This window comes from Prionailurus bengalensis, chromosome A2 (assembly GCF_016509475.1).
Source record: "Prionailurus bengalensis isolate Pbe53 chromosome A2, Fcat_Pben_1.1_paternal_pri, whole genome shotgun sequence".
Classification (NCBI taxonomy): domain Eukaryota; kingdom Metazoa; phylum Chordata; class Mammalia; order Carnivora; family Felidae; genus Prionailurus; species Prionailurus bengalensis.
In genome coordinates this window covers 131,132,944-131,146,355 of record NC_057348.1, presented here as the reverse complement: position 1 = coordinate 131,146,355, position 13,412 = coordinate 131,132,944, and the positions used below count along the sequence as shown (strand labels likewise).

The following is a 13,412-nucleotide window of genomic DNA, read 5'->3' as shown; positions in this document are numbered from 1 at the left end:
CATACCCCTTTTTAATATAGGAAACTGATCAGTATGTAGAGATCCAAGAAAATAACAGGCAAGAAGCAGGCTTAAGTAACTTTGTGCTGCAAGGTCAAATTGCCCAAGGGTACCAGGATAATTAATGTTTGAATACCCAGCCATAATTGTCCCCTACCAGTGTGTTTTTGGTTTATAAACTGATAACTCCTACTTATGTGTGTTAGTTTCATTCAGCTTCACAAATCCATCTGTTTAAATTGGTGAAAATTTATTTGATTATCAAATCATCATAGTTAAAATGATACATCTATTTGCATAAAGGAGCTTTTAAAATTCTAGTTTAAACTTGATGCAACTTGACTTTATAATTTTGCTTATATTCATCTTTAAGTAATTTTAGATTACTCAGAAACTTTTAAAAGCCTGAGACATTTGTAAGTGAAGTTAACTTAATTCGTCTTTTCCCTTGTTTTTAGTGGGAGATTTTGATAAGATCTGGCGAGAACATTGTGAGGATGAGGAAACACTTTGTGAATATGCTGTTGCAATGAAAAATTTGGCAGATAACCATTGGGCAAAAACTTGTGAGGGCGAAGGTCGTATTGAATGGTGTTGTAGGTGAGTGTTTTTATGAACTAACATTTTTGGTTTCTACTATATCGTTTAAAGTCTGAAATCCAAGTAATGCTTTGTATAATTTACTGTACCAAAATAGGACTGTTTTAAAACAGATTATTTTTTTTAAATAACTTCTCCCCCTTGCCACACTTTCTCTAAGTTTTTATCATTCATCCCTTTTTAATCAAAATGTTTTTCTTTGACATAACTTGAAGTTTTGTTTCAGCCTTTCAAAATTGTAGCTTTAAAAAATAAAAATAAAAGTATAGCTTTAAATGCATCAAATATACTTAAACATCAGTACATTTAAAATATGAGTTTTAACACTTAACTTCATTGATAAGTTATAGTGTAGAAATTTCTTTTTATAATTCTCCATATTTGGATTCAAGTAAACGTGATTTTCTGTATTTTAAAGTTTGAAAACCTCTTAAAAGTGTCAAAATCTTGAATTTTGGATATATAATTCAGAGTATTCCAGCACTTAAATTTACTTTGGATAATGCTTATTTTCTCATTGTATAAATTTAAGACATCAAAATGAAATACTCTTGGTCATTTCTCTCAAGGTAGTAAAATTATTAGAACGGATATATGTATTGATTGAATTTATAAATGAATTCTCAGAAAACAAAACATTATCTTTCTGCATGGACAATGAATTTATGATAATTTTTGGTTTATATTTCATTGCAGTTATTTTTTATCCAAAATTTCTGTTTTAATCTCATTTAAAAGTTATGTTATAATGCATATTTCATTCATTCAACAAATAACCCAGAGAAAAATGCATGTTTAATTTATTTATTTTATTTATTCATTTAATAATTTTTAATGATTGTCCACAGTGTACTAGTCACATCACAGGCACTGGGAGTACAACAGTCAACCAAACAAAATCCATGCTTTCATGGAGGTTACATGCTCATGAGGGTTAGAGGCAAGAAACATTACATAAATTAAAGATATGCTGGGTCAGATAATGGTAAGTCTCATGAGAAAAACAAAGCAAGGAAAAATAAAACAATTTTAAGTATGGTAGACAGGGTAGGCCTCCCAGAAATGATGCATGTAAAAAACATTAAAGAAGTGAGACAACAAGCCCTAGCAAGTCCAGGGGCCTTGAGGTAGGACTGTGCTGACATGTTTTTGAAACAGCAAGGAGACTAATGTGGCTAGAGCGAAACATAAGAAGAGTGGTAGAAAATAAGATACTGACCAGCTAGATTTCGTAGGGTCTTGTAAACCATGGTTAAAGACATTGGCTTTTATTCTGTGTGAGATGAGTCACTGGATGTGTTTTAAGAAGAGTAACAGGATTTTATTAACCTTTAAAGTGTGTCAAGAATTCTTAAGAATTAATTACTGTGTTAAGATAGACTATAGGAAGGGGAGTATGTAAATCAGGAAATCAGTTAGGAAGCTAATGTGATAATCAAGGTGCAAAGTTATAGTGAGGCAGTTTTCTTAGAGAGTGAGAAAGTGAATGGACAGAACAGTATAATAAAATTAATGCTCAAGTGAGTATAATGACTCAAGAGAAGGGGAAGGGAAATAGTATGTATGTTGTAGTGATTATAGTGATACATAAGTAGGGAGTTGAAAATATGAGGTGAGTGAGGAGGAGTGAAAAGGTGTTATCAGTAGATTGCGAACCCCAAGAATTGTGGAGTTGGAGAAAGAAAGGAGCCAGAACAATAGGAAATAAGATTCTTGGAACTTAAATGTTTGGTGTTTTCTGCTTGGTTCTAGAGAGAAAATCTCTCTTTTAGAAAATACACATTTTCTCCCTCAAGCTAAGAAATGCAAAATGAAATGTATTACTGAACCAGTTATTTCCCTTGTAACATGGAGTAATGACATAATCCAATCAGGAAATCAGCACCATCTCTATTTAAGACCATCATTCTTGGCTTTTAGCAGCACTGCTTTAAAATTAGTATTCGGGTATACCAGGCAAGCTCTCAGACTGCTTTTTAAATGGACTTTGATGTGTGATATTCTCATAGGAGCATTTGCTTATACCTTCCGTAAATAATCTGTGCTCACACTTTTCTCTTCTTTTTCCTTAGATGTGTGGTTGCTATCAATAGTTATTGTATCTACATGTGTTTGAAAAAGGTCATTTTTAAGTCAAACTGCTGAAAGGGAACATTCGTAAGAATCTAGGTCAAACTGCAGGAAAAGAACAGTGGCAAATATTGTAAAATAAATTTACTATGGAAAGTAATCCCATGAGGAGTTTTATAATGTCTTTACTTTAAACTTAAAACTAGCTTGAGAGAAAAGGCTACAAAACAGTTTTGAATTTTGAAACTTGATTTATCTATAATTTTAACTTGAGTTTATATAATTCCTTTCTCTATTGACAATTCTAAGAAAGCAGTAGTACTTTGAGAGCTAAAGTGGGCTTTTAAAAGAGTTTGACAGAAGTTTCTGTTCAGTTAGTTATACTTAAAACTTCATAAGAATTTGGTATGTAAGGTAAGGCTTACTGACATTACCCTGCTAAGATTTTGTTGGCTGTTTAGCTTGAAGAATTCCACGTATGATTTCCTTCAAAAAATAATTAAATTTGATTTATAGCATGAAATACTAAAAAAATAACACAAAGGCATAGCTGTATGATTAATAAAATATTTGCTTTTTCTAACTCTTTGTACACACAGAGAAACAAACACAGTTTCCTGGATTTGCAAGTAAATTGCAGATAACATGATATTTCATTCCCACACATCTCCTAAGAATAAGGACATTTTTCAGCATAAGCATAATACCATCATCACATTAAGATAATTAACAGTAATTTCCTCATTTCCTAAAATACTTAGTTCAAAAATTCAGATTTTTTTTTATTGTCCCCAAAATGTGCTTGTAATTTTTTTTTTTTTAATCAAATTAGGTCTCATGCATTGCATTTGGTGGTTGCATTTCTTTAGGTTCTTGGTTTTGTTTCCCACAACATTTAGTTTTTTTGAGAAATGACAGTTTATTTGAAAAATATCCTACATTCTATATTTTGTGGTTTTTGATTCAAGGTAGTTAATAGCACTGTTCAAATAATCTGTATGTCCTTACTGATTTTTCTTTTTGGCTTTTTGTTCTGTCAGTTACCAAGAGAGGTTTTCAAGATACCATTTTTCTCAATTTTTGTATAATTACTTGGCTCATCTTTAGATTACTTAATTTTTCTCTTAAAGTTCTCTTAAATTTCATCTTTTTCTGAATTAGAAAGATTTATAGGGTTGCCTGGATGGCTTAGTAGGTTAGACATCCAACTCTTGATTTCTACTTAGGTCAGGATCTCACGGTTCATGAGACTGATGTTCTCTCTCCTTCTCTGCTCCTCACCCTTGTGCACACTCTCTCAAATAAACTTAAAAAAAAAATACTTATGGTAATTATTATAAAGTCCTTGTTTGCTTATTCCAACATATGGTTTATCAAGATCTGTTTCTTTTGGCTGTTTTTTCTTTTGATTATGGATCATTTTTTTTCCTGCTTCATTATATGTCTGGTAATTTTTAAAAATATATACTAGCATTATGTTTAAATTTTTTTTTTAACATTTATTTATTTTTGAGACAGAGAGAGACAGAGCATGAACGGGGGAGGGGCAGAGAGAGAAGGAGACACAGAATCGGAAGCAGGCTACAGGCTCTGAGCCATCAGCCCAGAGCCTGATGCGGGGCTCGAACTCACAGACCGCGAGATCATGACCTGAGCTGAAGTCGGACGCTCAACCGCCTGAGCCACCCAGGCGCCCCGCATTATGTTTAGAAGAGACTGACATAATATTAGTTTTTCCTAGAAAGGGCATGCTTTTTGTTTTGTTTTTTCCCTCTAACAGACAGCCAGTGAGACAGGGACACACTTTGATCCATCAGGGGTTAAACTGAGTTGAAGTTGGATTACATAGTTGCATTTCACTTGTGTCTTCAAATGCTTTGAGGGTGAGTCCTGTTTTATGTATATTACAGGCACAGTCCTCTAGCAAGACTCTGGGACCTAGGTCCATAGAAGACTGCAAAGAATTTTCTCTGCTTTTTAGTCCCACTCCAAGCCTCTAGTACTTCCCTTGCCTTTTTCATATTTGAAAATCAAGACCTATGGAGGGGGGTGGGGGTGGGATGCAGGAATAGAACAGGGAGAACAATCTTTGCATTTGGGTTTCTTAAAGATTCCAGTCTGTCACACCATTCTAAGCAACCATTAAAAGCTCTGCTGGTTTCCCTTTAATCAAACAAAATCCTTCTACCCTGGAAGACATGATCCTTTGCTGCCTATACACCTTTTCAACAAATGTACAAAGTGCCTGTGATCTCTTCTCATCTAGGCCTTTCTTTAGTTCCTTTATACCTTTTGTATCCTCAGCTCTCTTGATTTCTTTTTAATACATTGTTTTTTTAGAGTGTATAGTTCTTTTTCCCCCATAGCTACAGCATAACCAGGGGCCCTTTGTGATTTTCTATATCCTAATCCAAAACTAGTTTTGTGTCCTGTATTTTGGATTTATTTGATTGTTTTCTCATGGAGCCATTTATCTACTTTTCCAGTGTCCTTTATTTCTTATAAACTGATCTAAAGTGTTGAATCAGGTAACATTATTTTTGACAGAATATCTGTTAGGTGAAACTGCACACTTACTGCATTACATTAGCAAGTTCTTATTGTCGGGTTACCTGCTAAATTTTGCCATTTGGTGTAGGTGGTCCTTCCATTGTAAACTTATATTTTCTCTTTGCAATTAGCAAGTAATATGTAGAGGGACATTTTGGCTTGTGGATCAATCCTGTCTCCTGACAGTCTGTCAGCTAACAGGTTTACTTCTGTTTATTAAATAAACTATTTCATTTGGGATTGCAGAGTGATTTTTTAATTTTTTTTTTTTAATGTTTACTTATTTTTGAGAGAGAGAGAAAGAGAGAGAGAGACAGGGTGCGAGTGGGGAGGGTTGGAGAGAAAGTGAGACACAGAATCTGAAGCAGGCTCCAGGCTCTGAGCTGTCAGCCCAGAGCCTGACCCAGGGCTCACAAACCGTGAGATCAAGAGCAGAGCCGAAGTCTGGCGCTTAAATCGACTGAGCCACGCAGGTGCCCCACAGAATAATTTTTTCAACTTGTATCATTCTTTTTATTTATTAGCTTCTGTAAATAAAACCTTTTCTTTATGAACAGGGAATGATTACGTGTTCTTCAGAAAGGCTGGGTAGAAATAAACATATACGTATCCCTAATTCTTTCTGTTTAGTCATCAATTCTTAACAATAAGGAATTGGTGTAGTAATTCCAACTGTGATAAGTATGTTTTTTGGTTTGGGGGTTTTTATATCACAGTAGCCTCCTGCATTGTTATTTATTCATTCTTTCCATCAGTCTTTGTTTTTTTTTTGAGGGGGAGCATGTTCAAATTATTCCATATTCCATGTATAGCTGGCTTCTGTGTTCTGAAATCACTTTTGAGCACTTTGTTACTATGTAGTACAAAATAACCCTTTAGTTTTGCCACCCAAGACTTAGAATCAAACTATTTCTTCATAGGGCCTGTTTCTTTTAGTGAGAAATGGCATTTAGAAATTAAATTAAGATCTGGGCACTAGATGTGCTGCTAAAGGACTTAGTTCTGAATAACATTAATACATTTGCTTTGTCCTACAGTTCACATAAAATAGTTTGAAAACTACAATGTCAATTTTACTTCTAAACTTTACCTAGCAGTAAAACTAACTGGATGAAGTTTAAAGTATCTTTGTAGTTCTTCTGTCTTTAGAACATAAACCACTAAGGGTCAGGATACTGTGTTTAAAAGTTACTTGAAATAGTTCTTTTGTATATGGTTATGTTCACTTTCTGTTTTATGGGTTTCCCCCCCTATTTTATTTTGTAAGAATATAAAACATTTGCATGGTTCAGAAGTCAAGACTTTATAAAAAGGTGTATTCAAAAAAGGTTCCCTTCCAATTTCTTCATTTGTTACTTGTTTTATCCAAGTAACAAATTATTTTCAGGTAACATTATTTTGTTGTTGTTTTTTTGTTTGTTTGGTTTTTGCAGAATTAACCAAATGCACATACACATACATAACCACCCATTATCTGTATTCAAATGGGATATGGTATATGCTGTTTTATACCCTTCTTCTTTACTTAATATGTCATGGAGATCACTGTTGTATTAGTCAGGGTTCTTCACAGAATGGGTTCCTGTGTATATGGAGGCTGATAAATCTTAAGATATGCAGTGGTGAGTTGACATGCTAGAGACACAGGAGAATCAGTGGTGTAGTTCCAGTCCTAAAACTGGCAGGCTTGAGGCCTAGGAAGAGCTGATGTTTCAGTTTGTCTGAAGGCAAGAAAAAAATCAGTGTCCCTGTTCAAAGGCAGTCAAGCAGGAGGAGTCTTTCATACTCTAGGGAGGAGGGTCAGCCTTTTTGTTCTATGCAGACCTTCAAGTGATTGGATGAGGCCCACCCCTATTATGAAGGACAGTCTGCTTTACTCAGTTTACTTATTTAAATGTTACTCTCATTCAGAACCATCCTCACAGAATCACTCAGAATGTTTGACCAGATATCTAGGTACCCCTTGGCCCAGTCAAGTTGGCAACATGAATTGACCAACTGCAAGTAAATAGATACCCTCTTCATTTTCGTAAGTTATTTACAAGTTTTTCCTGTTAAAAATAGTGCTGTAATGGATAACCTTGTGCATATTCATTTTGTACATTTGGCATTGTATCTTTGTAGATTCCTGGATGTGCAATTGCAGAGTAGAAGAGTAAACGTATATGTGATTTTGTTAGATTTTGTCAAATCACCCTCTTTAGAGGTTTTATCATTTTGTAGTTCCGTCAACAAAAAACAATACCTATCTCTTCACAGTCTCACCTACCTTTAGAAGTTTTGCCAGTTTGATAAGGTGGGAACTGATATCTCTGTGTGGTTTTAATTTATGTTTCTCTTGTGAGTGAGGTTGAGTATGTTTTTATATATTTAAAAATTGTTTGCCCCTTGTGAATTATGTTCATGTTTTTGACACTTTATTTCCACTGGTTTTGGTTCCTTTTATCTTGATTTTTTCATAGCTTTTTATGACTTACAGATATGTGCCCTTTGTCTTCATTAATACCTTTTGCCATGCAGGTTTTTGGTTTGCCATGTAGAAATCTTTGTTTTTACGTAATCACATATGTATCTCTTTTATTGCTTCCAGATTTCTCTTACCTTAGAAAAACTTTCCTGATTCCCAGACTATAAGAATTCCTAATAGTAATTCACTCATTTACTCACTAGTTTTCTTATAGTACTTGAATGATATCATTTTCTACATTTAGATCTCTGACCTATTTGGAATTCAGTCTAGTGTTTGTTGGGAAGTATAGATCTAACTTTTCCCCCAATATAATTCCTGTTTCTCCAACATCATTTATGAAAAGCACCACCTTTTCTACAGTGATTTGGCATGACACTTATATGCCATGTTAGCCAACTGTATGCTATGGTTGGTTCTTTTTTAGGACTTTGTTATATTTCATTGTCTATATCATTTAATCTATGTTATTCTGTAACATCTTCCCCTGCACCACCACTGCTCTTCTTTCTCAGGGTTTTCTTGGTTCTTTCCTTTTTTTTTTTATGTGTATTTTAGAACCAACTGGTCTAACTAAACTTGCAAAACTTTGTATTTTTATTGGGATTTCATTAAATTTTTTAATAACTGGAGAAAACTGACATCTTTGTAATGTTGAATCATCATGCCCATGAAAAAGATATGTATTCTATTTGTTCCAGTCTGCTTTTGAGTTGTTCAGTAGTGTTTTAAGGTTTTCTGAATACTGGTTTTCTGAATATGTGCATTTTCTTGTTACATTTATTCCTAGGTGTTTTATCATTTTGATCTGTTGTAAATGTAACCTTCACTTCTGTTACATATTCAGATATGCTATTGTTTGTATATGCACATATATATGGAGGCTTCTGATTTTTGTATTTTTACATCTATTGGTATTGGTTTATGATTGATTCTTTTGGGTTGTCTAGGTAAACTCATCTGTGAATATACATTTTTCTTTCTTTCCAGTTTTTTTTTATTTTTCTTTCTTTTTTATTTTATTTTTTTTTGACTAATACTTTTGCTCTTGTCTGCTACATAGCTGTGTCTTATTCATTTAGCAATGTGTGCATTGTGTTCCCGTTAAAAACGTGGCTGGCTTTTTGGCTGATATATATGCATAATTTTACTTTTAGGAAGTGTTCACCAATTCCTATTTTACTGAGCGTATTGTTTTGTTTGTTTTTTTTTTAGGAATAGGTGTTGAATTGTGTTGAATGTCCTTTCAGCATCTGTGGAAATGTATAGTTTCCTCCTTAAATTTATGAATATATATGTGAATATATTAATGGATTTAAATTTCCAGGTGAAAGGGATTTTTTGTTTTATTCTGTTATACTTTTATTGTGTTGTAACAGGATGATTTTTATCTGTTTTTCTGTGGCTCTTACTGTGGTTTTCTTCATGACATAGTATATGTATATGGTAGTTTTGTGAATATTCCATGTGTACTTGAAAAGAATTTATACTCTCTTTAGAGAGCAGAGTTTGTTATGTAGATAAGATAAATCTCATTATACTCTTTTTGGTTTCTCTAACCTTACCTAATATCCATTCACTTGATTGAGTCATGTATTAAAGTTCTCTATTGTTAGTTGTGTCTGTTTCTCCATGAATCCCATGGAGTTTCTGCTTAGTGAAGATGGCTGCTATGATAAATGGCACATAAATATTCATAACTGTTATATCTTTGGAAATTGTGGTCTTCAGCATTATAAAGTTTTCCTTTTTTTATTCATTTAATGCTTTTCATTCATTACTAACTAGCCTCTTCATCAACATTTCTCAGCCATCTCATGGATGAACTTCATCTTCTAGTAAATCCTTTAAAACCAGCTTGCAACTATGATGTTCCCTAAGTTCTTACATACAAAAAGCTGTTTTTCTATAGTTTTGTTACAAAATGTGCAGCTTGGCTGGATAAAAATCGTTGACTCACACTTTCTTTCCTTCAGCTTCTGAAAAAAAATGTTTCTCTATTTTAGTCTTATTTTGTATCTTCTTTCCATTTTCTCCCCCCCCCCCCCCCCACACCCCTTCTCTCCCCTTTCCCTCTCTACTGAACCATTTGGTAGTCAGTTGCAGAAATCACAAGACTTTCATTCCTAAGTATTTCAAGGTGTATCATTGCACTTAGTTGAGGTAAATTCTCTAGCTTTCTCTTTAGTTGAAGTTTTTATTTAAATTCTAGTTAGTTAACATAGAGAGTAATGTTAGTTTCAGTAGTAGAATTTACTGATTCATCACTTACATGTAACACACAGTGCTCATCACAACTGCCCTCCTTAATGCCTATAACCCATTTAGCCCATTACCCTGCTCACCTCCCCTCCAGCTACCCACAGTTTGTTCTCTGTAGTTAAGTGAAACAAGTCGGTCAGAGAAAGACAAATATGATTTGACTCATGTGAATCTCTCTCTCTCTTTCCTTTTTTTTTTCTTTTATGACACAGACATCTTATAAAAGTTTATAGACTCTCAATTTGGATTTGTATGGGTTTTTTCTGATTAGATTTTTTTAAATGTTTTTTATTTATTTCTGAGACAGAGAGAGACAGAGCATGAGTGGGGGAGGGACAGAGAGAGAGGAAGACAGAATCAGAAGCAGGCTCCAGGCTCTGAACTGCCAGCACAGAGCCCAATGCGAGGCTCAAACTCACAAACCGTGAGTGAGATCATGACCTGAGCCGAAGTCTGTTGCTCAAAAGACTGAGCCACCCAGGCACCCCTCTGATTAGATTTAAATGAAGCATATTAGCAAGAATATTACTTAGGTGATATTGTGTCCTTCTCAGTGTATTACATCAGGAGACACATGATAACTGTTCTGACCTGGATTTTTTTCCCTTTCAAGTAGATTTATTTTTTTGGTGCAGTTTTAGGTTCACAGTAATATTGAGCAGAAAGTACAGTTCCCATAAACACCCTGCCCACACACATGCCCAGTATCCTCCCTGTCAACATCCACCCAGAATAGTACATTATATTGTAATTGATGAACTTCTTTGACACATCATTATCATTTAAAGTCCATAGCTTACATTAGGATTTGTTTTTGGTGGTGTATATTCTGTGGGTTTTGACAAATATATAATGACAAATATTCACCATTATAGTATCATACACATGGCTTCCTTGCCCTAAAAATCCTCTGCTTTGCTTGCACATCCCTTCTTTCCCCAGTCACAGACTCTTTTACTCTTTCCATAGTTTTGCCTTTTCTAGAATGTCATAGAGTTGGAATCATAGTATATAATCTTTTTATATTGACAGCTTTCACTTAATAGGCATTTAAGTTTCCTCCATGTCTTTTCATGGCTTGATAGCTCATTTCTTTTTAGCACTGAGTAAGAATCTATTGTCTGGATGTACCACAATTTTTTTCTTTATTCACCTGCTGCAGGACAACTTATTGCTTCCAAATTTTGGCAGTTATAACTAAAACTGCTGTAAGCATCCATGTGCAGGCTTTTGTGTTGAAGTGAGTTTTTATTTGTGTGTGTGTGTGTGTGTGTGTGTGTGTGTGTGTGCGCGCGCGCGCGCGCAAATACCAAGGAGTGTGATTGCTGGATTGTATGGTAAAAGTAGAGTTAATTTTGTAGGAAACGGCCAAATTGTCTCCAAAGTGATTTTATCATTTTGTATTCCCACCAACAATGAATGAAGAGTTCTTGTTGCTCCACATGTTCACCAGCAGTTGGTAGTGTTGATGTTATTAGTGTGTAGTAGTGTCGTGTTGCTATTTTAATTTGCATTTCCCTAATGATACATGACCTGGAGCATATTCCATAAGCTTATTTGCTGTCTGTATATCTTCTTTGGTGAGTTATCCATTTCTTTTGCCCATTTTTAAACTGGGTTGTTTGTTTTCCATTAAGTTTTCAGAATTCTTTGTATATTTCAGATAACGGTTCCTTCATCAGATAAGTCTTTTGCAAATATTTCTCCCAGTCCATGTCTGTCTTCTCATTCTCTCCCATTCTCTTTTGCAGAGCATTTTTTTATTGTAATTAAGTCCAGCTTCTCAATTCTTTCTTTGATGGATCTTGACTTTGGTGTTGCATCCAAAGAGTCATTGCCAAGCCCAGGGTCACCTAGATTTTCTCCTAGGAAGTTTATAAAACTCTCCAAGAGTTTTATAGTTTTGTGTTTTACATTTATGTCTATAATCCATTTTAAGTGTTGTGAAAGGTGTGATGTCTGTTTAGGTTCATTTTTCTGGTATGTAGTTGTCGTTCCAGCACCATTTGGTGAAAAAACCATCTTTACTCCATTATATTGCCTTTGCTCTTTTATTGAAAAATCATTTGAGTATATCTGTGTGGGTCTACTGGGATGTTTTGTTCCATGTGTCTAGTTGTCTATTCTGTCACCAGCACCACCCTGTTCTGATCCACTATATAAAGTAAGTCCAATAGTGGTCAGTCCTCCAATTTTGTTCTTCTTCAGAAATGTGTTGGCTATTTGGGTCTTTTGCCTCTCCATATAAACTTTAGAATTAGTTTGTTTGTCTCCACCAAATAATTTGGCTTGATTTTCATTGGGATTGTACAGACTCTATAGATCAGTTTGGGAAGAACTGACATTGTGGCAATATTGCATCTTCCTATCTATTTTCATGGAATATCTCTCCATTATTCATTCCTTTTTGTTCTCAGCTTTTTAATTTCAAATTTGAAATGTTCTTTCATATCTGCAGTTGCTTTATTATATATAATTAATACCAAAATGTTACAGTTTTTTTCTCTTTTATAGCTGTTTTTGAGTATATGTTTTTGATAATTTTCATCCACTGGTTTTAATTGTTTTTCTCTTCCCTTTTATTAGAACCTTGTTTGGTTTTTGTATTCATTGAGCATTTATTTTATGGGTTTGTCTATTCTGTTGGAGTGTCGGTAGGGGTTTGGGTGGCTTACTTGGTTCTTTAATTCTGAAGAACCTTGTTTGATTGCCACAAATACAAAAGTAAAGTGCCTTTAATATATATTGTCCTCTTTTGGTCTGACTTAACATTTTTTAATATATAGTTTATAACATCTCAGTAGGCTCATTATCCTTAATTGCTTAATTTTTTCCTTTTATCACCAAACCTCCAGAGATACCTCCATTTTTTCAAAGTGCCTCCTTTCTGCCCCAGAAGCAATATCTTTTCAAGGCTCTCCTTTTTGGTGGCATTTACTTTTTGTACACTTTTGTAATTAGCCCCAGCCCCAGGAAATCACTAAACTACTGTCATTAGATTAGATTTCTAAATACCGCATCTTTACATTGGCCTTGGAGTCTTGTGGGATCTGAGGCTTGCTTATCACTCCAGTGTCACCTAGCCACCTTTCCCCACTATATTTGTGTTGGCCTCAGGATCTTTTTACCTGTGAGTCCATCCATCTGTTTTCTTTTCGGCACCTTACGTTTCACATATCTTGAATGGATGTCCATCTCTGCAGGATCCTTGCTGTGTTTATCTACTGTGCCTTTGCTCATGCTATTCTGCCAGAAAAGCACTCACCTCCCACCTAGCATTCTTCCTTGATTATTCCTACTTATATTTCTAAAGTCAGCATATATTTCTGACTCTAGATTGATTGGGTTATCAGCTGTATGTTATCTTTATCAGTTGTATTTTCTTTATTATTGTATAATTGTTGTCTTATTCACTAATCTGAGCTCCTTGAGAGCAGCAATCCCTTCTCCAATTTGTTTTCTC

General features: G+C 34.5%; 1 protein-coding gene across 1 annotated transcript in view; it reads left to right on the top strand.

Moving 5' to 3' along the window:
- The window catches only part of BMT2 (base methyltransferase of 25S rRNA 2 homolog), an 87,820-nt gene that overhangs the window by 16,257 nt on the left and 58,151 nt on the right, over window positions 1-13,412 (top strand). The window contains exon 2 of the mRNA XM_043589299.1: window positions 459-600. Coding sequence (XP_043445234.1) covers window positions 459-600 — 142 coding nt within the window. The remainder of the gene's footprint in view (window positions 1-458; window positions 601-13,412) is intronic.